The 26,871-nt window shown below is 47.2% G+C and overlaps 1 protein-coding gene across 4 annotated transcripts; it reads right to left on the reverse strand.

The window, feature by feature from the left end:
* Positions 1-361: 361 nt before the first annotated feature.
* Positions 362-25,787, reverse strand: LOC106566438 (protein FAM110A). 4 transcript variants are annotated; one of them, XR_006758492.2, is made up of 4 exons: positions 11,881-12,158; positions 5,760-6,108; positions 3,092-5,587; positions 362-557 (listed from the first exon to the last, which is right to left on the reverse strand). XR_006758492.2 is itself a non-coding variant. In XM_014134470.3 (3 exons), exon 3 carries the CDS (start codon positions 5,578-5,580, stop codon positions 4,183-4,185), a length of 1,398 nt encoding a protein of 465 aa, XP_013989945.1. In that variant the 5' UTR covers positions 5,581-5,587; positions 5,760-6,108; positions 25,637-25,787; the 3' UTR covers positions 2,647-4,182. The 4 variants fall into 4 exon arrangements, 3 of the variants coding, with proteins under 3 accessions (XP_013989945.1, XP_013989944.1, XP_013989949.1); XM_014134470.3 differs by lacking the exons at positions 362-557; positions 11,881-12,158 and adding an exon at positions 25,637-25,787 and having other exon boundaries at positions 2,647-5,587; XM_014134469.3 differs by lacking the exon at positions 362-557 and having other exon boundaries at positions 2,647-5,587.
* Between the last annotated feature and the right edge of the window lie 1,084 nt (positions 25,788-26,871).

Consider the following 26,871-nt stretch of genomic DNA (forward strand, 5'->3'; position numbering starts at 1 on the left):
CTTGTGTAACATGTTTCTTTCTGTGGCTCAAAATGGAAATAAAAGTCTTATCTGAGGTAGACAGTGTCCTTCGCTCCAGCCTGCCGTTAACAGACAGTGGCGGGGGCGAAGGACACTCTGTGTACTAGCTATAGCTTGCTACCATTGGTCGTCCCCGCCTCTTCTTCTTCTGTTGGGCTTATTGGTGGTTGGCATCCAACGTTATGGTGCATTACACCTGAGAGTCCAAATGTGCACTTCACATTTCCATATCATAAAGCTATATTTTACAACAACCAGCACTGGACCACCTCAGGAAGAAAAGAGAGGACACCTTCCTCTGGTGTATAATATCACATCAAATACTGACCAGGGAAATACCTTCTTTTTTTTTTTAAAACAACATTATTCTTTATTGACATGTTAAGAAAGACACCATGTTGCAGCATAGCTTGACTTTTCTTTGGGCAGCCAGACAGTGTTGAACTCAACAGTACATCATCACAGACCATGGAGCTCAGGCCCGGACCCACATCGTCATAACACCAGACCATGGCTAAGCCCTCCGTCTGTCTCCCCTGAGAGGAACAGGAAGTCGAATTAATAAATAGTCTTCCCTCCTTTTCTTTCCCACAGAGCAGAGTACATATTATACAATCATCACACGTACTTCAGCATTCAGTTACACACAACATTCACATTCATGTTGTGTGGCTGGCTGACAGTGGCTGGTGCCTAGATGTGTGTGTTTGTATGTGCATGTTCACATAGATATGATCAGATTGCACTTTTGTACACATTTTTAACGCTATGCACTGGTTGTTGAATATTACAATAGTTTGTAACTTCAAATTACATTTAAAAAATAAATATTGGTCCATTTCAGTAGACTATGTCGAGTACACGCAGAACCTTCTAAAACACCTTCTGTTCCCTTTAGAAATAATTCACTTTTCCTGTATCAATCTGTCTCACACTCTTTCCTGTATCAACCTGTCTCACACTCTTTCCCGTATCAGCCTGTCTCACACTCTTTCCTGTATCAATCTGTCTCACACTCTTTCCTGTATCAATCTGTCTCACACTCTTTCCTGTATCAATCTGTCTCACACTCTTTCCTGTATCAACCTGTCTCACACTCTTTCCTGTATCAACCTGTCTCACACTCTTTCCTGTATCAACCTGTCTCACACTCTTTCCTGTATCAACCTGTCTCACACTCTTTCCTGTATCAATCTGTCTCACACTCTTTCCTGTATCAACCTGTCTCACACTCTTTCCCGTATCAATCTGTCTCACACTCTTTCCTGTATCAACCTGTCTCACACTCTTTCCTGTATCAATCTGTCTCACACTCTTTCCTGTATCAGCCTGTCTCACACTCTTTCCTGTATCAATCTGTCTCACACTCTTTCCTGTATCAGCCTGTCTCACACTCTTTCCTGTATCAGCCTGTCTCACACTCTTTCCTGTATCAACCTGTCTCACACTCTTTCCTGTATCAATCTGTCTCACACTCTTTCCTGTATCAACCTGTCTCACACTCTTTCCTGTATCAACCTGTCTCACACTCTTTCCTGTATCAACCTGTCTCACACTCTTTCCTGTATCAACCTGTCTCACACTCTTTCCCGTATCAATCTGTCTCACACTCTTTCCTGTATCAATCTGTCTCACACTCTTTCCTGTATCAATCTGTCTCACACTCTTTCCTGTATCAACCTGTCTCACACTCTTTCCTGTATCAATCTGTCTCACACTCTTTCCTGTATCAGCCTGTCTCACACTCTTTCCTGTATCAATCTGTCTCACACTCTTTCCTGTATCAGCCTGTCTCACACTCTTTCCTGTATCAGCCTGTCTCACACTCTTTCCTGTATCAACCTGTCTCACACTCTTTCCTGTATCAATCTGTCTCACACTCTTTCCTGTATCAACCTGTCTCACACTCTTTCCTGTATCAACCTGTCTCACACTCTTTCCTGTATCAATCTGTCTCACACTCTTTCCTGTATCAGCCTGTCTCACACTCTTCCTGTATCAGCCTGTCTCACACTCTTTCCTGTATCAACCTGTCTCACACTCTTTCCTGTATCAACCTGTCTCACACGCTTTCCTGTATCAACCTGTCTCACTAGACCTACTGTCCTGATCCCTCTTCCATTGAGTCGTGTGTCTCTCCTCCAACCCCAGACAGCAGCCTACTCATCCACCCTACACTTACCTCAACCATCCTCTCATCACAAGTCTGTCTTTGTTATCCGTGTCCAGACATATACCTTGTTCACTGAATAAACAGAGACTAACTGGACCAACGCAGCCATGTTTGATTAGAGACCGTGTTCAGTTGCGGTACAGAAAACGCCGACCCAGTACACAGCTATAGACGATACTATCACTGACCTGAACACGTCTGTTTCAACTGTGAGTCGTGAGTATGGGTGATCGTGCTTTGTTGAGATGAGGACATATATTTACTTTCACTTGCATGCTTGACAGCAACATCAACAGTATTAATTAACAGTCTTACAGCCAAGGTTACAAGAAAGAAAAACGGGTTCTTTTATGGAAGCTTTCATGTTTCACAGTATCAATGAAGTTCTAGTCTTTCTTGCTCTCCCACACACACACACACACACACACACACACACACACACACACCACACACACACACACACACACACACACACACCTGAATATGTGAGAGCTGTGAAACATCCAGAGCCTTTTATTGCATCATTAGATTCTGTAAATTCAGACAGAACAGGGTCTGGACCCTTGTGCAGAGAGAACAGGGCCCTGGACCCCTGTGCAGACAGAACAGGGCCCTGGACCCCTGTGCAGCAGAACAGGGTCTGGACCCCTGTGTAGACAGAACAGGGCCCTGGACCCCTGTGCAGAGAGAACAGGGCCCTGGACCCCTGTGCAGAGAGAACAGGGTCTGGACCCCTGTGCAGAGAGAACAGGGTCTGGACCCCTGTGCAGAAAGAACAGGGCCCTGGAACCCTGTGCAGACAGAACAGGGTCTGGACCCCTGTGTAGACAGAACAGGGTCTGGACCCCTGTGTAGAGAGAACAGGGCTCTGGACTCTAAACACAGCCTGTGAAGTACCTGTATTTCAGACTGACAGTGACAGCAGGAACCACAGCATCTGGTCAACATCACCCTCAGCATTCAGTCATTTCTACCACTGCCATTATTGCTTTCAATATTTGTTTAGAGAGGAGTGTGATTTCTGGTCCTTCTTCTCTTCTAAGAAATGATACTATACATGCCGCAAGGCAACACAATACAGAACATCCCCCTCCTGTCTCTTTCCTCTAGGCCTGGGTATCATTCCAGAGCCTCCCCCTCCTGTCTCTTTCCTCTAGGCCTGGGTATCATTCCAGAGCCTCCCCTCCTGTCTCTTTCCTCTAGGCCTGGGTATCATTCCAGAGCCTCCCCTCCTGTCTCTTTCCTCTAGGCCTGGGTATCATTCCAGAGCCTCCCCTCCTGTCTCTTTCCTCTAGGCCTGAGTATCATTCCAGAGCCTCCCCTCCTGTCTCTTTCCTCTAGGCCTGGGTATCATTCCAGAGCCTCCCCTCCTGTCTCTTTCCTCTAGGCCTGGGTATCATTCCAGAGCCTCCCCCTCCTGTCTCTTTCCTCTAGGCCTGGGTATCATTCCAGAGCCTCCCCTCCTGTCTCTTTCCTCTAGGCCTGAGTATCATTCCAGAGCCTCCCCTCCTGTCTCTTTCCTCTAGGCCTGGGTATCATTCCAGAGCCTCCCCTCCTGTCTCTTTCCTCTAGGCCTGGGTATCATTCCAGAGCCTCCCCCTCCTGTCTCTTTCCTCTAGGCCTGGGTATCATTCCAGAGCCTCCCCCTCCTGTCTCTTTCCTCTAGGCCTGGGTATCATTCCAGAGCCTCCCCTCCTGTCTCTTTCCTCTAGGCCTGGGTATCATTCCAGAGCCTCCCCTCCTGTCTCTTTCCTCTAGGCCTGGGTATCATTCCAGAGCCTCCCCCTCCTGTCTCTTTCCTCTAGGCCTGGGTATCATTCCAGAGCCTCCCCCTCCTGTCTCTTTCCTCTAGGCCTGGGTATCATTCCAGAGCCTCCCCCTCCTGTCTCTTTCCTCTAGGCCTGGGTATCATTCCAGAGCCTCCCCTCCTGTCTCTTTCCTCTAGGCCTGGGTATCATTCCAGAGCCTCCCCCTCCTGTCTCTTTCCTCTAAACGTTGGACACAGCGTCACGCGCCTGCCGGATCCCGTATAGCCACTTGATGACACGAGCGTTCCTCTCGATGATTGAGATTCCGTAGGGGACACGCTCCCCGAGTCGGGCAGAACCCTCCTCGCCCTCCACCTCCCCTTGTTCCCGCGCCTGCTCACACTCAGAGCTGAGGGTGCTGGCGCTGCGCAGCTTGGACACAGACACAATGTCTGAGCTGGCCCTGGCGAAGCGCTCCACTCCCCCCATGCCCTCTACCTCCTCTGGGTGCAGCCCACAGTAGTTGAAGAAGCGCTCCAGGTCGGCTGTGGCTCGTGAGTACCGGTCGCTCAGGTCAGACTTGGAGCGATGTAGGGAGGGGTGTTTCCGGGCCGAGCCGGGCCGAGACCCCCTGGAGCTGGCTGAGGACAGGCGAGTGAAAGCAGGGGAGGCTGGGGGCATCATGCCCGCCCGGATCAGCATGGGGCTGGGAGGCAGGTAGGTTGGTGGAGAGGGCAAAGCCTGGGTGGGGGTGAGGGGCTTGGCCTGCTGTGAGGGTGGTGGTGATGGGGCCTGGAGCTGAGCCACCTGGGGCTGGGAAGTCTGTCTGGGCTTGATCTGAGGCTGAAACAGGGTCCTCTGGGGCTTCCTCGGCTCAGCCTGGGGCCTCACATCCACCCTGCGCACCGTCACCGAGTTAGGAGAGCTGTAGGGCGCTGGCACCCCCACCCTGATGCCCCGTGCTGGGACAGGGGGCGGCCGGTGGCTGGGCTCGGCAGGGCAGGTCTGGCTGTTGTTGTTGCTGTTGAGGGGAGAGGAGGTGGAAGAGGTGGAGGTGGTGGAGGAGGAGGTGTTGCAGTTATTAACAGGTTTAAGGTTGCTCAGGACTCGATTGCTCCTCTCCTGGTCGGCTGAGAGTCCATTCCCTGTGCTGTTCCCCCCAGATGAAGGAGAGGAGGTGGAGGGCGAGGAGGGGACGGAAGATGGGGAGCAGAGAAGGGGTCCATCACACACGTTGTTGATAAGGTTGTTGAGGATCTCCAGGTTAAGAGGTGGTCCCCTCCGCCACCCTACCCCTCCTGTCCCTCCTCCGTTCTCTGAGTCGGCAGGCCGCCGGGGCACCTTGCGGGCCGGGGGGGCGTTGATCCGACACTGCAGCATCATGCCCGGGGACAGCAGAGGCTTGCGGATGATGGGTGGTTTGACAGGCTCCTGCCTGGTGAGCACCACCTGCTGGCTCTTCACATACTTGGCCTTGTCCGCCTCCAGACGCTCCACCGCGCTCAGCTTACGGGCTCCAGGCTCCGCGGGCCGGCGGAAGTAGTCAGGTCCCTTGTTGAGGATACGGAAAGGCATGGCTGATGTGAAGGGGACCCCTGCCAGACGCCCGTCTGAGGGCCGGAGGGTCTCTACAGGCATTCTGGAGCTGTGAAGGAGGAACAGAGCGTCAGGAAAAGAGGGTGAGATGGTAATGTTCAACGTCCTTTTTGTGCTCTCAAATGTCCTAAAGCAGAAAGAAATAGGAATTTTCTATTCCCCCTTTTATCCCCCGGTCTCCTCTTCTCCCTCCCACCCAAGGCCACCTTTAACTATCTTACTGGTTATCTTTCTGCTGTTCTTCCTCCTTTCTCCACGTCGTCCCCCTGGTCTATTACCTATCCTCTTCACAGTCTTCCTCACTGAAAGGCTACTTGTGGGACAGAGTCACCATGGCTCGCACACCACATCAGTCCGGCTCAGTGACCCAATGGGGGCATATCCTGGTGTGGCAGCTGCTGCTTGGTCCCTTTAACTAAATCACACAGCAGAAACCTGTCAGACTGTCTGAGCAACTCAATTTCCTGATCCTGCTCCGTCTGTCCGGTCCTCCCACTATCCTCAAACAGCAGATCAACTGGCAGCGCCACAGATTCCCAGGGTTCCTGGAGTGATGCTCCAGCAGGGCTCCTGGAGAGGAGAGACAGAGCGAGGAAGACCGTGTCAGACCGATAGGACTCCCTGTAATGTTACTGCTCCACATTAACACAAGCACACAGGAGCACACTAAAGGAAAGGAGAGCAGACAGCCCAGCTTTAATATGCCATCTGACTCCTCCCCTAAACACGCTCACAGCCTCTGGCTGACAGGGTCCCACAGCAGCCAATCACAGGCCAGACTGGGAATCTCAGCAGGGCAGGGAGGAGGGGCGGAGGGTGGGAGCTGCACGGCTATTGGCTGTAGTCAAAGGATTCTGACCAATTGCACCCCTCCCCCACTGACAACAAAACACAGACTGAATTTTCATTCAAATTAAATTACTTGAAAGGGAGAAGAAAAATGTTTAAAAAGGAGAGAGAGAAAGTGGGTGAAACAGCTGCAATATTTTACATTCAGTAGCATCAAACACAGCAGGATCTTCTGAAAACATTTCAACTTCCTCAATTACTCCACTTGTCCTGCTCTTTGTTCAACACCACAAGACAGACAGTGAGAGAAAGTCTTTGTGATGAAATATGGGCAGGTCAAAACTGTCAAGGCAGTGGATATAAAGAGGTTTTATATCCTCTCCACAACACCAAACCTGCTCCTCTAAATCCCAGTACAACAAACACGCTTCCTGGTAACCATGAGCCTTTTTTAATACTCCTAATGCATGACTGGAGAAACAAGATAATTGCTCCATTGCTGTTCTGGTCTCACAGCAGATTACAGCTCTCATCCACCACTTAGTTCTCCTCTTTTCTTGATCCCCAGTTTCAAAGGAATTGAAAAGCAATTCCGTTTTTTTTTCATTACAGTTCCACCATCAAACTCCCAGATTACATCACACTAAGTTATTCTGGGTTCATCTCTTTCCCCTCATCATCGTCATTATCATCATCAGCATGACCATATTCATCCGTCAATTTTGTATGAATCTTTTTAAAGCCCTGCTGTCTCCCAGTAGCATCAGAGAGGAAGCAGGGCTGGCAGGCACCAGGCAGCTCACATTACTGTAACTCACCTCACACTGCTCCTGTCCTCCTCTGTATGTCACAAACTAAAGAAGAAATCTCCACCCAAATAGACATTAGAGTCCCAGTAGTAAATGCCTTCGCTAATCTAGCTACATCCTGTTATAAAAGAATCACGTGAAATATCACATGACCCTGATTCTACCAGTCAGGAGAAGGGATGGATATACACATTTTGGAGTTGAATGGTTACTGTACGCAGACAGTCAGCAAATAATCAGTAAGAAAAGTTCAGCAACGGTGTTGAAGCATGGAGAGAGGACAGAAGAGGACACGTTATGTTGAAGCATGGAGAGAGGACAGAAGAGGACACGTTATGTTGAAGCATGGGGAGAGGACAGAAGAGGACACGTTATGTTGAAGCATGGGGAGAGGACAGAAGAGGACAGGTTATGTTGAAGCATGGAGAGAGGACAGAAGAGGACAGGTTATGTTGAAGCATGGAGAGAGGACAGAAGAGGACACGTTATGTTGAAGCATGGAGAGAGGACAGAAGAGGACACGTTATGTTGAAGCATGGAGAGAGGACAGAAGAGGACACGTTATGTTGAAGCATGGAGAGAGGACAGAAGAGGACAGGTTATGTTGAAGCATGGAGAGAGGACAGAAGAGGACACGTTATGTTGAAGCATGGAGAGAGGACAGAAGAGGACACGTTATGTTGAAGCATGGGGAGAGGACAGAAGAGGACACGTTATGTTGAAGCATGGGGAGAGGACAGAAGAGGACACGTTATGTTGAAGCATGGAGAGAGGACAGAAGAGGACACGTTATGTTGAAGCATGGGGAGAGGACAGAAGAGGACACGTTATGTTGAAGCATGGGGAGAGGACAGAAGAGGACACGTTATGTTGAAGCATGGAGAGAGGACAGAAGAGGACACGTTATGTTGAAGCATGGAGAGAGGACAGAAGAGGACACGTTATGTTGAAGCATGGGGAGAGGACAGAAGAGGACACGTTATGTTGAAGCATGGAGAGAGGACAGAAGAGGACACGTTATGTTGAAGCATGGGGAGAGGACAGAAGAGGACACGTTATGTTGAAGCATGGAGAGAGGACAGAAGAGGACACGTTATGTTGAAGCATGGAGAGAGGACAGAAGAGGACACGTTATGTTGAAGCATGGGGAGAGGACAGAAGAGGACACGTTATGTTGAAGCATGGAGAGAGGACAGAAGAGGACACGTTATGTTGAAGCATGGGGAGAGGACAGAAGAGGACACGTTATGTTGAAGCATGGGGAGAGGACAGAAGAGGACACATTATGTTGAAGCATGGGGAGAGGACAGAAGAGGACACGTTATGTTGAAGCATGGAGAGAGGACAGAAGAGGACACGTTATGTTGAAGCATGGAGAGAGGACAGAAGAGGACACGTTATGTTGAAGCATGGGGAGAGGACAGAAGAGGACAAGTTATGGCGAAATGTAGATGTCAGTCCCCACACAAAAAGGACATGACTATAATCATGATATTGGCACATAAAACAAGGTTGAATTGTCTCGTGTAGCTCAGTCTCTCCTCACACACTGCTGTCCCGAAGAGGCAGGTCTTTTAATAGCTGGCCCAGTTGCTCAGGCAGAGTGTTGACTGGGTGAAGTGGCAGGCTGGCAGGCAGGCAGGCTCTCTAGTGTCTGGGCTTTACCTGACCAAGTCATCATTCACATCCAGAGCTACTGTGGAGCTCTCCAAACACAGGCATGCTGCAGCCCTACAGGCCAGAGACAGACACACAAGGACAGGACACTGTCAAACACTCCAACACTGCAGCGCCTGGTCAAAGGCAAGACAAATCTCACACAGACAGACGGAGATCTTTCCAGAACCCAGTCAACCCAGATTCTTGTTCAGACGAGAGACTTAGTAACTGCTCCCCCCCCCCCCCCAATCTCCTTTTCTCACTCCTGACCTAATCAACTGCCCAGTTAACTGGTACACTCATGCTATTGTGTGATTAACATTCTTGTATGGTTAGCATACTGGGTGTAATCACACCAACAAATGAGTCTCATTGTTCAGGTGGTAATGAGGATAAACCTCTGCTGTTCCTGGTGATAAAACAGAGGGTTAATCTTTCCTCCCTAGACGGTGCCGCTGCCTCCTGCCCATTCAAACCCATCCTAACTGATGGTATTATCCTCAAATCCACTCGCTTTGTTATCTGTGGCCCCAGCCAGCGATACGGCCATGAATACCAAATACTGTGCACTAAGAAGGGAGGTGTCGAAACACAACCCACCAACACAGACCAACAACTACCCACCCTCGGCTATCCATCTCCTCCTGAAGCAATGGCTAGTGGCATTCAGAGGTAGATCGGTACACACATGGTAGTCTTAACCCCCACACCAACGGCCCACCAGTTTCATGTTAATACATCTCTAGTGTTATTGTGTTTCTATCAGGACACTAAAGCCCTGGGGTGAACAGGATTAACAACCTCTGCATCAGTCAAAACTGTTGCTTTGTGTGAAGGTGTTAAGGTTCAGAGTTGTTATGTAAATGCAGGCTGAAAAGTGGTATGGGAGGGTACAGGAGAGAAGGGACTGGTGGAGCTAAACCCCTGGTGGAGCTAAACCCCTGGTGGACCTAAACCCCTGGTGGAGCTGAGCTAAACCCCTGGTGGAGCTAAACCCCTGGTGGAGCTAAACCCCTGGTGGAGCTAAACCCCTGGTGGAGCTAAACCCCTGGTGGAGCTAAAACTCTGGTGGAGCTAAACCCCTGGTGGAGCTAAACCCCTGGTGGAGCTAAATCCCTGGTGGAGCTAAATCCTTGGTGGAGCTAATCCCTGGTGGAGCTAAATCCCTGGTGGAGCTAATCCCTGGTGGAGCTAAATCCCTGGTGGAGCTAAATCCCTGGTGGAGCTAAATCCCTGGTGGAGCTAAACATACAGACACTGAGATCTGCCATTTGTCCACATTAGCCCACTAGAACAAAAACATTAAAAGAGAATAGCTCAAAAACTCTCATCAGTCATGATATTGACACAGGCTTTGTGACGTAACCTTTGCCCTCAACTCTGCGTCACCTGCAAACGCCTGACGATTAGACAGTGTTCAACATATTCCTAAATTACCCTAATAGTGCTCCAGCTCAATCTATCATCATACTGCTCACAATCATTCATGTTCCTCTGAAATCCCTAACCCTAGGGCTCTGTCCCCAGGACTGCTAATCTTAGGTAACACAGTATAGACAACTCCACAGCTATTTACTGTGGTAGCTCAGCCTAAGAGGAGAGAGAAAGGGAGCACAGAGCAATGAATGCATTACAAAGATATGCAGGCACGGACACAATCACAAACATACCCATAGTCAGCCAGCCAGCCAGCCAGCCAGCCAGCCAGCCAGCCAGCCAGCCAGTCAGCCAGCCAGCCAGCCAGTCAGTCACCCAGTAATCACAGAGATGTGATTCTGGAGGAGAGAGTGGCCAGGCTGAGTCACCAGCTGGTGCCTCCTATTGGCTTTGCCAGAGAACCCCACTTTCCCCCAGACACACACATCTATCATCATCCAATGATTAACCCCTGGAATCCCAGGTTGTTTTGCCATAGGCAGGCAGAGAGCCTCTCAAAGTCCAAAATGCCCAGGAGAGAGTGGGGCAGTTTGTTTGTTTTAACTGGCGGCCTGAGGATATTACAACCTCTATAGTGCATTAGAAAATATTCAGACCCCTTGACTTTTTCCACATGCTGTTACGTTACAGCCTTATCCTAAAATTGATTACATTATTATTTTTACACATCAATCTACACACAATATCCCATAATGACAAAGCAAAAACAGGTTTTTATAAAAACCTTACAGAGCTTGAGAGGATCTGCAGAAAATGGGAGAAGCTCCACAAATACAAGTGTGCCAAGCTTGTAGCATCATACCCAAGAAGATTTGAGGCTGTAATCACTGCCAAAGGTGCTTCAACAAAGTACTGAGTAAAAAGTCTGAATTCTTATGTAAAAAAAAAATAATAATTTTGACTTGTGCAAAAAATGTCTGAACCTGTTTTTGCTTCATCAATATGAGTTAAGGCTGTAATGTAGCAACATGTGGATAAAGTCAAGGGGTCTGAATACTTTCCAAATGCACTGTACACACACGAGTCTATACACAGGCTGGTAGCAGAGACCACCAGCCAACCTGTGGATCTGACTTAAAGCTACATTATCCCCGTTCAGTATTACAACTGTCCTAGCTACATCATTATCAACCGCATGATTAGCTTTCAACATGCTCATTCTGAAATGCATGGTTGATAAGTGTTTACACTTAAATTCTTCCACTGCCATACATACTTTCACCCGACTAAGGCGAGAGAGGATTGTCTTCGAGCAGAGTTGCCAAATGTTATAATCAAGGCCAGTATTTTTATGAACATTCCAGCAACAATGAGGCCACAGGAGCCAGAGACGAGAAGACACAGAGAGAATGGATGGTCTCTGTGTCCTCATGGATAGAAGGCTGCACAGGCTTTGTTTTTTTAACCACATATGTTCAGCCAACTTACAACAAATGTATCTAGGTTAGTTTCAAATGGAATGTGCTTCTGGTTAATATAAATGTCAGGTTCATGTCTGCAGTACAAAAAGTTATTTCCCTTGAGTCAAAGTTTGGTTACCTCAACTAACAGAGCACCAACGCCTCCTACCATAAAAACACACAGACACGAACCACGTCTAAACTCTGACTGTTTGATCTGCTCGTTCAGACAGTCCTAGTTTACTTACTTGTGAGTGTTCACGAACGGAATCTTCAGTGGACTCTCAAAGACCTGGAACAGAACACTCCCTGCGACACTGAAGATTCCTCTCGTCTACGTGAAAAGCTGGCTATGAGAATGTAGATCATGAGTCTGCGTCTTGTGAGCATGTGCTGAGTGCTGTCTGAAGACAAACCTTTAAAAGCTGGCTCACTCCTCCTCCTGCTCTCACTCCGCCCTGTGCCATGAATCAGGAAGAGCCACTCTGGATGCAGGACGTAGGGACTGTTGCTCTCAGCCACATGACATCCCGTACACTTTCTGACACTCTCTTCCCCACTTCCTTTTTAAAAGGTTGGAGACATTTTCCTTGACCTGTGACAGATGAACAAGGGAATGGTGCCACTGTGCCAGGGTAGGATTTCAGTACTGTCAGTCAACTGTCATATAATGCAGGCATTCCTTTTAACCAGCATAAAATCACCTTCTTTGTCCCTAACAAACCCCATGAACAAACAATGAACTCTTACCTACTAAATGGACATACACTTTCATTCATGCTGAAACACACCTCTGGTCTGCTGGACAGGAAGTGACATAACATTATAGAAAAGGATGGGTAAAGGAAAGAAAATCATGTGCAAATGGATGAGAATATCCTGCGGAGCCAGCCTGATAGGCCTGCGTTCCAGCCTGATAGGCCTGCGTTCCAGCCTGATAGGCCTGCTGAGCCAGCCTGATAGGCCTGCTGAGCCAGCCTGATAGGCCTGCTGAGCCAGCCTGATAGGCCTGCTGAGCCAGCCTGATAGGCCTGCCTTCCAGCCTGATAGGCCTGCCTTCCAGCCTGATAGGCCTGCCTTCCAGCCTGATAGGCCTGCCTTCCAGCCTGATAGGCCTGCCTTCCAGCCTGATAGGCCTGCGAGGCCTGCGTTACAGCCTGATAGGCCTGCGTTACAGCCTGATTGGCCTGCGTTACAGCCTGATTGGCCTGCGTTACAGCCTGATTGGCCTGCGTTACAGCCTGATTGGCCTGCGTTACAGCCTGATTGGCCTGCGTTACAGCCTGATAGGCCTGCGTTACAGCCTGATAGGCCTGCGTTACAGCCTGATAGGCCTGCGTCTGCGTTACAGCCTGTTAGGCCTGCGTTCCAGCCTGATAGGCCTGCGTTCCAGCCTGATAGGCCTGCGTTACAGCCTGATAGGCCTGATAGGCCTGCGTTACAGCCTGATAGGCCTGATAGCCTGATAGGCCTGCGTCTGCGTTCCAGCCTGATAGGCCTGCGTCTGCGTTCCAGCCTGATAGGCCTGCGTTCCAGCCTGATAGGCCTGCGTTCCAGCCTGATAGGCCTGCGTTCCAGCCTGATAGGCCTGCGTTACAGCCTGATAGGCCTGCGTTACAGCCTGATAGGCCTGCGTTACAGCCTGATAGGCCTGCGTTACAGCCTGATAGGCCTGCGTTACAGCCTGATAGGCCTGCGTTCCAGCCTGATTGGCCTGCGTTCCAGCCTGATTGGCCTGCGTTACAGCCTGATTGGCCTGCGTTACAGCCTGATTGGCCTGCGTTACAGCCTGATAGGCCTGCGTTACAGCCTGATAGGCCTGCGTTCCAGCCTGATAGGCCTGCGTTCCAGCCTGATAGGCCTGTGTTTCAGAGGCAGACCTACTGGGAATACCTGGAAAGGACTGTGCTATGTGACATAGCCCTGCGTGAGTATATGCCCAAGTACATTCATACCAGCGGCTTTATGGCTTCCTGTGAGACAGAGCTTTACTGTACTTCTCTTTTACAGTTCATAATACACACATCTTGCTTATTTATGGGAGACTATATGTAGGGTGGAGTGTTAAGGACAGGGTTCTGTGGGTAGAATGTTATTTTCCTGACACAGCACAGTGAAACTAACACCGTCTTTCCACTTGAACACTGGCTAGCTGTATGCACTCTGCAGTGAAAGGTCAAGAACACCAACACTACAAAACATATAATAGTCCCATATGTCATCATGATTTAAAGACATCCAGTCAGTTGATGTCAAAACAAACCGTTAGTCTAGTTAGGACAGTATCCCACCACATAACATCCTCCACTGTCTCAGATCACAGAGAACAGCAGGACCAGTCAGATCAGAGAGAGCAGCAGGACCAGTCAGATCAGAGAACAGCAGGACCAGTCAGATCAGAGAACAGCAGGACCAGTCAGATCAGAGAACAGCAGGACCAGTCAGATCACAGAGAACAGCAGGACCAGTCAGATCAGAGAGCAGCAGGACCAGTCAGATCACAGAGAACAGCAGGACCAGTCAGATCAGAGAACAGCAGGACCAGTCAGATCAGAGAACAGCAGGACCAGTCAGATCACAGAGAACAGCAGGACCAGTCAGATCAGAGAGCAGCAGGACCAGTCAGATCACAGAGAACAGCAGGACCAGTCAGATCACAGAGAACAGCAGGACCAGTCAGATCACAGAGAACAGCAGGACCAGTCAGATCACAGAGAACAGCAGGACCAGTCAGATCACAGAGAACAGCAGGACCAGTCAGATCACAGAGAACAGCAGGACCAGTCAGATCAGAGAGAGCAGCAGGACCAGTCAGATCAGAGAACAGCAGGACCAGTCAGATCACAGAGAACAGCAGGACCAGTCAGATCACAGAGAACAGCAGGACCAGTCAGATCACAGAGAACAGCAGGACCAGTCAGATCACAGAGAACAGCAGGACCAGTCAGATCACAGAGAGCAGCAGGACCAGTCAGATCACAGAGAACAGCAGGACCAGTCAGATCACAGAGAGCAGCAGGACCAGTCAGATCACAGAGAGCAGCAGGACCAGTCAGATCACAGAGAGCAGCAGGACCAGTCAGATCACAGAGAGCAGCAGGACCAGTCAGATCAGAGAGCAGCAGGACCAGTCAGATCACAGAGAACAGCAGGACCAGTCAGATCACAGAGAGCAGCAGGACTCCAGTTTAGCTGAACGTGTACCCTAACAATGTAACACCTGCTCCTGTTTCACCTGCATTAGCCAGCTGCTAGGTAGGTGTCAGAGAGGATTAAACAGAGTGTATGACTGGTATTCTCCAGCAGGGGCTGAATAGAATGACCTACGACATGGACTATCCATCTACAGCGCCAGCCGTCTTGGACAAATCTGCAATAACAAAATGTCTGCTTTATGAACAGATAGCCAGAGTTACACTATCAGATTTCTCATTTCGATCCATTTTTTGTATAATTTTTTTTAGCTGAGGTTGAAAGGGCTTAACGAATAATCCTCTCAGATCTGAGCGACAATTCCCAGGGCAACTCGAACCCATAACGCTTCAAAGACTATAGCCTAAATAGGCCTTATGGCCCGTAGCCCTGCCTGGCATCGACCTTCTGGGCCGTAGCCCTGCCTGGCATGGACCTTATGGCCCGTAGCCCTGCCTGGCATGGACCTTATGGCCCGTAGCCCTGCCTGGCATCGACCTTATGGCCCGTAGCCCTGCCTGGCATCGACCTTATGGCCCGTAGCCCTGCCTGGCATCGACCTTATGGCCCATAGCCCTGCCTGGCATCGACCTTCTGGCCCGTAGCCCTGCCTGGCATCGACCTTTTGGCCCGTAGCCCTGCCTGGCATGGACCTTATGGCCCGTAGCCCTGCCTGGCATCGACCTTCTGGCCCGTAGCCCTGCCTGGCATCGACCTTATGGCCCGTAGCCCTGCCTGGCATCGACCTTATGGCCCGTAGCCCTGCCTGGCATCGACCTTAAGGCCCGTAGCCCTGCCTGGCATCGACCTTCTGGGCCGTAGCCCTGCCTGGCATGGACCTTATGGCCCGTAGCCCTGCCTGGCATGGACCTTATGGCCCGTAGCCCTGCCTGGCATGGACCTTATGGCCCGTAGCCCTGCCTGGCATCGACCTTATGGCCCGTAGCCCTGCCTGGCATCGACCTTTTGGCCCGTAGCCCTGCCTGGCATGGACCTTATGGCCCGTAGCCCTGCCTGGCATCGACCTTCTGGCCCGTAGCCCTGCCTGGCATCGACCTTTTGGCCCGTAGCCCTGCCTGGCATCGACCTTATGGCCCGTAGCCCTGCCTGGCATCGACCTTATGGCCCGTAGCCCTGCCTGGCATCGACCTTCTGGCCCGTAGCCCTGCCTGGCATCGACCTTATGGCCCGTAGCCCTGCCTGGCCGACCCTGGCCCGAGCCCGCTGGCTCGCCTGGCCCGTAGCCCTGCCTGGCATCGACCTTATGGCCCGTAGCCCTGCCTGGCATTGACTGTGCCACAAAAGCATCCTGAAGAGGTAAAGTTGATATTCACATTGATAAACACAGGGTTCCTACAGATACTGTTATTTGTAGTTGTAAATATTATTTTGAGTTAATGCACGCACGCACCACAGATCAGACTCACGCATTCCCAAGCAAGACCATACCTCTCTCACCATGTCTCTAACTGGTCCTACCTCTCTCACCATGTCTCTAACTGGTCCTACCTCTCACCATGTCTCTAACTGGTCCTACCTCTCTCACCATGTCTCTAACTGACCCTACCTCTCTCACCATGTCTCTAACTGGTCCTACCTCTCTCACCATGTCTCTAACTGGTCCTACCTCTCTCACCATGTCTCTAACTGGTCCTACCTCTCTCACCATGTCTCTAACTGGTCCTACCTCTCTCACCATGTCTCTAACTGGTCCTACCTCTCTCACCATGTCTCTAACTGGTCCTACCTCTCTCACCATGTCTCTAACTGGTCCTACCTCTCTCACCATGTCTCTAACTGGTCCTACCTCTCTCACCATGTCTCTAACTGGTCCTACCTCTCTCACCATGTCTCTAACTGGTCCTACCTCTCTCACCATGTCTCTAACTGGTCCTACCTCTCTCACCATGTCTCTAACTGGTCCTACCTCTCTCACCATGTCTCTAACTGACCCTACCTCTCTCACCATGTCTCTAACTGGTCCTACCTCTCTCACCATGTCTCTAACTGGTCCTACCTCTCTCACCATGTCTCTAACTGACCCTACCTCTCTCACCATGTCTCTAACTGGTCCTACCTCTCTCACCATGTCTCTAACTGACCCTACCTCTCTCACCATGTCTCTAACTGGTCCTACCTCTCTCACCATGTCTCTAACTGGTCCTACCTCTCTCACCATGTCTCTAACTGGTCCTACCTCTCTCACCATGTCTCTAACTGGTCCTACCTCTCTCACCATGTCTCTAACTGGTCCTACCTCTCTCACCATGTCTCTAACTGGTCCTACCTCTCTCACCATGTCTCTAACTGGTCCTACCTCTCTCACCATGTCTCTAACTGACCCTACCTCTCTCACCATGTCTCTAACTGCCTACCTCTCTCACCATGTCTCTAACTGCCTACCTCTCTCACCATGTCTCTAACTGCCTACCTCTCTCACCATGTCTCTAACTGGCCTACCTCTCTCACCATGTCTCTAACTGGTCCTACCTCTCTCACCATGTCTCTAACTGACCCTACCTCTCTCACCATGTCTCTAACTGGTCCTACCTCTCTCACCATGTCTCTAACTGACCCTACCTCTCTCACCATGTCTCTAACTGACCCTACCTCTCTCACCATGTCTCTAACTGGTCCTACCTCTCTCACCATGTCTCTAACTGACCCTACCTCTCTCACCATGTCTCTAACTGGTCCTACCTCTCTCACCATGTCTCTAACTGGTCCTACCTCTCTCACCATGTCTCTAACTGACCCTACCTCTCTCACCATGTCTCTAACTGACCCTACCTCTCTCACCATGTCTCTAACTGGTCCTACCTCTCTCAGCATGTCTCTAACTGACCCTACCTCTCTCACCATGTCTCTAACTGGTCCTACCTCTCTCACCATGTCTCTAACTGACCCTACCTCTCTCACCATGTCTCTAACTGGTCCTACCTCTCTCACCATGTCTCTAACTGGTCCTACCTCTCTCACCATGTCTCTAACTGGTCCTACCTCTCTCACCATGTCTCTAACTGGTCCTACCTCTCTCACCATGTCTCTAACTGGTCCTACCTCTCTCACCATGTCTCTAACTGGTCCTACCTCTCTCACCATGTCTCTAACTGACCCTACCTCTCTCAGCATGTCTCTAACTGACCCTACCTCTCTCACCATGTCTCTAACTGACCCTACCTCTCTCACCATGTCTCTAACTGGTCCTACCTCTCTCACCATGTCTCTAACTGGTCCTACCTCTCTCACCATGTCTCTAACTGACCCTACCTCTCTCACCATGTCTCTAACTGACCCTACCTCTCTCACCATGTCTCTAACTGACCCTACCTCTCTCACCATGTCTCTAACTGACCCTACCTCTCTCACCATGTCTCTAACTGGTCCTACCTCTCTCACCATGTCTCTAACTGGTCCTAACTCTCTCACCATGTCTCTAACTGGTCCTACCTCTCTCACCATGTCTCTAACTGGTCCTACCTCTCTCACCATGTCTCTAACTGACCCTACCTCTCTCACCATGTCTCTAACTGGTCCTACCTCTCTCACCATGTCTCTAACTGACCCTACCTCTCTCACCATGTCTCTAACTGACCCTACCTCTCTCACCATGTCTCTAACTGACCCTACCTCTCTCACCATGTCTCTAACTGGTCCTACCTCTCTCACCATGTCTCTAACTGGTCCTACCTCTCTCACCATGTCTCTAACTGACCCTACCTCTCTCACCATGTCTCTAACTGACCCTACCTCTCTCACCATGTCTCTAACTGACCCTACCTCTCTCACCATGTCTCTAACTGGTCCTACCTCTCTCACCATGTCTCTAACTGACCCTACCTCTCTCACCATGTCTCTAACTGACCCTACCTCTCTCACCATGTCTCTAACTGGTCCTACCTCTCTCACCATGTCTCTAACTGACCCTACCTCTCTCACCATGTCTCTAACTGACCCTACCTCTCTCACCATGTCTCTAACTGGTCCTAACTCTCTCACCATGTCTCTAACTGGTCCTACCTCTCTCACCATGTCTCTAACTGGTCCTACCTCTCTCACCATGTCTCTAACTGGTCCTACCTCTCTCACCATGTCTCTAACTGGTCCTACCTCTCTCACCATGTCTCTAACTGGTCCTACCTCTCTCACCATGTCTCTAACTGGTCCTACCTCTCTCACCATGTCTCTAACTGACCCTACCTCTCTCACCATGTCTCTAACTGGTCCTACCTCTCTCACCATGTCTCTAACCTCTCTCACCATGTCTCTGCTGTCACACACACAAGTACTGAACTAAATGGCCACAGTCTCTATTCAGCTAACTATGGAGAAATGAAAAAGACCTGAAACACAACAGCACTATAATGATGCAATAAAAAGTACCTTGTTATCTACTCACATTTGCATTCACTGTAAATGTGCCTATGATAAACTACAGTTAAAAATTCAAATGTCTTTCAGTTGGCTTATCAGGGTCAATGAACTGCAACAGACCCACAAGGTGAACAGTCACAGGTGTTGTAACAGCAGCACACACTGCCAGTTGATTACAGTATGACCATTCTTTTGAGAGATAAACCTCTACAAAGCCTCTGGCACAAATACAGCCAAAACAACAAGTGAAGAGATACTTTGCACAATAGCACAAGTTCATAAGATGTGAATGGTTGCCATGGAGAGTTGACTCCCCGCTTAGCTCTAAGGTTTACTATCCTAATGGTCCGACTCCCACTTTGAACCCAGGAGATACAGCGTGAACCAATAACACAGAGCAGCTCACACAGCTCACTGTTTAAACCACACAGTTCACTGTTTAAACCACACAGCTCACTGTTTAAATCCACACAGCTCACTGTTTAAACCCACACAGCTCACTGTTTAAACCCACACAGCTCACTGTTTAAACCCACACAGCTCACTGTTTAAACCCACACAGCTCACTGTTTAAACCCACACAGCTCACTGTTTAAACCCACACAGCTCACTGTTTAAACCCACACAGCTCACTGTTTAAACCCACACAGCTCACTGTTTAAACCACACAGCTCACTGTTTAAACCACACAGCTCACTGTTTAAAACCACACAGCTCACTGTTTAAAATCACACAGCTCACTGTTTAAACCCACACAGCTCACTGTTTAAACCACACAGCTCACTGTTTAAAATCACACAGCTCACTGTTTAAAACCACACAGCTCACTGTTTAAAACCACACAGCTCACTGTTTAAAACCACACAGCTCACTGTTTAAACCCACACAGCTCACTGTTTAAACCCACACAGCTCACTGTTTAAACCACACAGCTCAGTTGGTCAGCGGCCCCTTTGGTAATGAAAGAAGGGAAGGTTGCAGCCTCCATCTGGACTGGAGGATTGTCTTTGGAAGGTGAAGAGCAGAGCAGACACGAGAGATCCTACACACATTCCTCACAGACCTGGAGCTGAACAGTATTTCAAAACACCAGAGAATCAGACAAGAGAAGTCTGTCTGTCCCTAGTGTCGGTGAATGATTGTGATCTTGGTCAAAGTTGGCACGGCCTCTAGCATCTTGTTCTAGCACATAATATCACGAGTCGCAAGTTAAAACACTGAAACGGGAGGCAAAGGGGGAAACGTGCACCTAGAAACGCAAGACCTGAAAAATGATCAAGACAAGGGGACCTTCCCTGTGGCTCAGTTGGTAGAGCATGGTGTTTGCAACACCAAGGTTGTGGGTTCGATTCCCACGGGGGGCCAGTAAAACAAAAAAATGCATGAAATGGATGCATTCACTACTGTAAGTCGCCCTGGATAAGAGCGTCTGCTAAATGACTAAAATGTAAAAAATAAAAAAAAATAAAAAATGTAATGTAAATGTACCTGTGACTTGTTTCCCACACAAAATCATCTTCAATGCATAACTGAAAACAGAATTGATTTTTTATTATTGTTCAGTAGATAGCAAAAGTCAGGACAAAAATACCCTCAGTTATCTTGTGCGGTCTTCAGCGTCAAAGCTTTAGCTATCCATTTGGCATGTCATCATCACTACCATACTCCTAACTTCTGTTTGGCTTACCTCTGACGCAAGAAAAGAGAGATGCAAAGACAACTTCAAACTGAGTGGGGTGGTATTTAGTGTATTATTTATTTGCATACATTTTTGTAAAAGGATGTCATTTAGAGAGTTCTTTTCAAAAATAGGGCGCTGCCCCTTTAAGACAATTGTGTTCCAAAAGATGTAGACCTGGGTTCGATAGGCTAGCCAAAACAAATGTTCAAGTGTATTTTTGTAGCTTTAATTTTGTAGACTATCAACAGTAGCTAGTATATTTTCTAGTATGTTCACTATTGACGGTTTACTTTTGTAAATCCCTTTCTCTAAAATAAATAAGCTCAGCGAATAGATTGAGGGGCGATTCTTTTTGCTCAGGGAGGACAGCTTGCATGTGCTGTGTGAACCACCAATTTATATAAACTCTGGATTGCTGATGCCTATGTATTGGCCATTGAGAGGCTTTGAAGCCATTGGTCGGCCATATTGGCACTCCCCAGGAAGAGGGGCCCTCCATAGGAATGAATGGAATTCTACGCTATTTCAATTAAATGTTTCAACGACAGAAAAAAAAATATTAACTGTAAGGAAAATGTTTTTATATATTTTTTCCATTTTACGTTTAGATAACATAATATAATTGTAAAGTATGCATTAATTTAAGGTGTCTTTCATTTAATAAATGTGGCAAAAAACAAATATAGACATTAATAAATACATTTCTATTGCTTTCTAAACATTCTAACATCCGTTATCCTACCTCATTTGCACACACTGTATATAGACTTTTTCTATTGTATTATTGACTGTATGTTTGTTTATTCAATGTGTAACTGTGTTGTTGTTTGTGTTGCACTGCTTTGCTTTATCTTGGCCAGGTCGCAGTTGTAAATGAGAACTTGTTCTCAACAAGCCTACCTGGTTAAATAAAGGTGAAATAAAACATTTTAAAATTCTTTACAACATGAGGGAGTACCAAGATGGAGGCACGGTGGCTTCGACACAGTGCCCCTCTATCGATCATCTAGTGTATATATAAATCATTGGTGTGAAGTATCAACTTCTGTACTGCTCGCATGCTCGAGAAATTGTGGCTCGTGGGAGCGTGGTGGTGCTTGAATGAACAGTCAATCATATTGCTCAAATACAAATAGTATGACTTTTCCACATGTAGTCGTCAATAGTTTTCAATGGTAGATTGCGATAGAGCAGGTAAATGTTGAACTGGAAGGCAAAAATGCGCTGAGAAGTTACTAGTGACCGACGAGATCCACTGGCCCGACACGTTTTTACCCTTCCTCAGCTCAGTGCCAAGTGCCCTCACATGCAGAGAGTCAGTCTGACCCCATTCCAAAGTGTTCCTATTGGGAGGGTGAGGGGTCATCAGACCCCATAGTAATCACAACAAATCATTTGGAAAGGGCAGCGTTGGAGTTTGTTTGGATGTTTTACGGGTGGCATGGTGTGAGTGTGTGCATATGCTCACTAACAATCTGTTATTTAAATCTGAGAGTTTGGTTTAAATGAAGTTGCATAATGCTGTGGAGGTGGTGTGTGGACTGGTGGATTACTTGGCTGGCAACGTAAGCCGATCTCATCACATGGTAGATAACGCAGATATAGTCAGCAGCAGATAGTCAGCAGCAGATAGTCAGCAGCAGATATAGTCAGCAGCAGATATAGTCAGCAGCAGATATAGTCAGCAGCAGATATAGTCAGCAGCAGCACTGACAACAACCAGAATTAGTCAGAGAACAGGGCAACCTGACACCGAGTCAGCCCCTGAGAGAACTCACTAACATCTTTACAAAGCTACTACCCCACCAGCAATGTGGGAGTTTTCCTGTCCCATCCCAAAAACAGACAAACCACCCAAAACTCTTTCTGATAGTCTACTACATCCCTTTCCTGCTATGTAAAGTGGAGCAGAGAACTGCGTTTTAGTAAATTACAATTTGATGTCGTCTCTTTTTTAATCAAGTCTGAGCTCATAGGCCAGAAGGTTATCTGGTGCGGTTCCAAACAAGAAGTGTAATAACTGCACTAACCCAGATTGTTAATTACATTTTGATATTATGCAATCTGGTCTGGTAGACGATGTAACCCCAAAGACAACATGTCATTCTATCTGTGTAGCTATTCAAGGCACTGCTGAAACGTTGGTTAGGTTTACCTATTAAATAACGTTGGTTAGGTTGACCCATTAAATAACGTTGGTTAGGTTGACCCATTAAATAACGTTGGTTAGGTTGACCCATTAAATAACATTGGTTAGGTTGACCCATTAAATAACGTTGGTTAGGTTGACCCATTAAATAACGTTGGTTAGGTTGACCCATTAAATAACGTTGGTTAGGTTGACCCATTAAACAACGTTGGTTAGGTTTACCCATTAAACAACGTTGGTTAGGTTTACCCATTAAATAACGTTGGTTAGGTTTACCCATTAAATAACGTTGGCTAGGTTTACCCATTAAACAACGTTGGTTAGGTTTACCCATTAAATAACGTTGGTTAGGTTGACCCATTAAATAACGTTGGTTAGGTTGACCCATTAAATAATGTTGGTTAGGTTTACCCATTAAATAACGTTGGTTAGGTTGACCCATTAAATAACGTTGGTTAGGTTTACCCATTAAATAACGTTGGTTAGATTTACCCAATAAATAACGTTGGTTAGGTTTACCCATTAAATAACGTTGGTTAGGTTTACCCATTAAATAACGTTGGTTAGGTTTACCCATTAAATAACGTTGGTTAGGTTTACCCATTAAATAACGTTGGTTAGGTTTACCCATTAAATAACGTTGGTTAGGTTTACCCATTAAATAACGTTGGCTAGGTTTACCCATTAAACAACGTTGGTTAGGTTTACCCATTAAATAACGTTGGTTAGGTTTACCCATTAAACAACGTTGGTTAGGTTTACCCATTAAATAACGTTGGTTAGGTTTACCCATTAAATAACGTTGGTTAGGTTTACCCATTAAATAACGTTGGTTAGGTTTACCCATTAAATAACGTTGGTTAGGTTTACCCATTAAATAACGTTGGTTAGGTTTACCCATTAAATAACGTTGGTTAGGTTGACCCTTTAAATAGTTGGGACAGGAACATGTATAGTGTGTGACTTTTTCTACAGTTTACTCTCCGTTAGTCAGCACCTCTACAAAAAAGATATTGGTCTTGGGTCAGCTCATGCTTTTTACCAGACTAACTGTAACGTTACCCATAAAACTACTGACATCAATCTGTCTGGATTTGGGACAGACAGACAGACAGACCAGAGATATGTGTGAAGAGGGATACACCTGTTGATACAATTCACTACTAAATAAAGTACAACAATTGACCTCTCTTAAAACACAAGTGAGCGTGCAAATCCAACTTCCTAGGGAAAATGACTCAAACACCCAGTAGGATTGAAGTGTGAGGGGATTGCTGGTGACTCAGTTTAGTGCTCTGCCAATACTGAATTCTAAAGAACATCCATATCGATGCACTGCTAGAACTTGTCTGTGTGTACCATGGTGTAATAAAGCTTTGATGTGGGGGTACCTGTGTAAAGCTCGGAGTCTCTGTTGAAAAAGAGACCTTGGTCTCAACGGGACCTAAGTAAAGGTTAAGAGAACATACGTTGGTATCCAGTCTCACCACTATTGAGAAAGTAGTCAGCAGGTTTTTCAAGACGGCAAACAATGGTGAGAATTCCGGTGGGAATTATTAAGAAAGAAAATGACAAGGAAGAGGTTTGTTGTTATTAGACAGACAACTGTTGAATGTCCCTGTTTGACATTACACATGGAATGTGCCATGGTTACTTTTCCAATGGATTTTAACATGTAAGCATTACATATTTAATGTCTTCACCTGAGCGAGCAGCATCAGTAATGGCCAGTTCATTCAAAAGTAGAGCAGCATTCAGTATGCTGCACCACATAAATCCCTGTTCCTGATTTCTGGCTCAGACAAAAACACAAGTTCTGATGACAACATGGAGTTTACTCTGAGACAAGGTCCTGATTTCATTTCAAAGGAAGAGCAGCCAGTAACCAGGGCAATACAGGAAAGGACCACTGCTTCCTGGACAATATCTCCCAACCCTGGCTTCTTTTTCCGAAGGGAACTTTAGCCCTTACACAGAAACCAGTGTGTAAATAAACCAACGGGGACAATGAGAAGTAAGCCAAGCCTAGTCCCCCACACCCCATTCATTAGCTACCCACCTAATACCCTCCGTGGAGGTAACGCCCATAACGCCTCTCTACTGATTTCTGGGAATTAAACATAGGCCTCCAGACAGATGCCAGATTTTTTTTTAAATTAAAAATCTAACTGTGATGACCTTTGGGTTTCTTGGACCCCATGGCTCTGTCAATCTTTGAGAAAATGATTTAGGATTAATATGCCAATTGAAGGGTTGAAGTCACATAGAACACATCATAAAGTAAGGTTTGGAATTAGCCTACTTCTGTGATCCACCAGGCACACAGGTCACCTATCCAGTCCCACAAGTAAGTTGGCAGACACACCTGTTTCATCACAAAGGACAACAACATATAAAGACTTATTTTACACGTTTCTCTTGAGTCAATTTGTTGGGGGAAAGTTGTACGATCACAAAAACATCTTAACGTTTTTGTTGCATGAAAAATAATATTGTTCAAGAACCCAACTTTCTAGATAAAGAGACCCATGCCTAGGCTATGCCATTCATTCTGGTTTAAGCGAGCTGAATTTGAATGCGTATAAATAAACGTAGATCATTTACTCACAATGGGCTTCTGAGTGGTTTATCAATTTGTTAGGATAATCTTTCCCGATTATTTAGCTAGCTAGTTACAGTAAAATTATGTATCTGTAAAGGGATTTCAAGATGAATATGATAACGGAATAGAAAGTCAATATCGGTGTGGTTGTAGATCGCGTGGTTTGATATGGGAATTCAACTTTGGCGTGGAAGATACCAACTCAAGATCATTCACTGGCAATATAAAAAAAAAAGCACGCTGTAATTTGTCTTCAAGGATACAAAAAAAAAAAAAAATCGTACCAGTTTCATACATATCTGTGTTTTTAAGGATATATGCGATGATATTTCTTTAGATTAGGACTACACATTGTAAATATTGCATCTCTTTCAAAGCATGGTATTTCATTCACCCCTCATAACGTCCCAATTTGGTATGCCCACAATCCCGCTATTGGTCAGTTCCCAGTTCGGAAGATGCGTCTCTGGCTGCTAGGAGACCGCTCTGTACAATGAATCACATTTTTTTTATAATCAGATACATTTTCAGACGCCACAAAGAAATCCTGTCCACCATCTGTTACCCATTCATACACCATAAATAGATTAGGTTATTTAGTTGTTGTATGATGTGCCACGACACTCAAAAAGAGTGAAAGTGAAAAAGAAAGATACACTTTGTTTTATCAACACAAAGTTGCACAACTCAAATCATTTGCCAAACAACATTTAGAACCTTGTTGTGGAATGATACAAAAATGTAAAAAATGTCATGATGTTGACATTTCATGCTTTTCACCTGACCAGGTAATGTCACAAGGACGCAGCCAACTGATATACACTGAGTGAACAAAACATTAGGAACACCTGCTCTTTCCATGACATAGACTGACCAGGCGAATCCAGGTGAAAGCTATGATCCCTTATTGATGTCACTGGTTAAATCTACTTCAAATCAGGGGAGGAGACAGTTTAAGGAAGGATTTTTAAGCCTTGATTCAATTGAGACATGGATTGTGTATGTGTGCCATTCAGAGGGTTAATGGGAAAGACAACATATTTAAGTGCCTTTGAACGGGTTATGGTAGTAGGTGCCAGACGCACCGGTTTGAGTGTGCCAAGAACTTCTTCGCTGCTGGGTTTTTCACACTCAACAGTTTCCCATGTGTATCAAGAATGGTCCACCACCCAAATTACATTCAGACAACTTGACACAACTGTGGGAAGCATTGGAATCAACATGGGCCAGCATTCCTGTGG

Source organism: Salmo salar, chromosome 13 (assembly GCF_965601325.2).
Source record: "Salmo salar chromosome 13, fSalSal1, whole genome shotgun sequence".
NCBI classification, from domain to species: domain Eukaryota; kingdom Metazoa; phylum Chordata; class Actinopteri; order Salmoniformes; family Salmonidae; genus Salmo; species Salmo salar.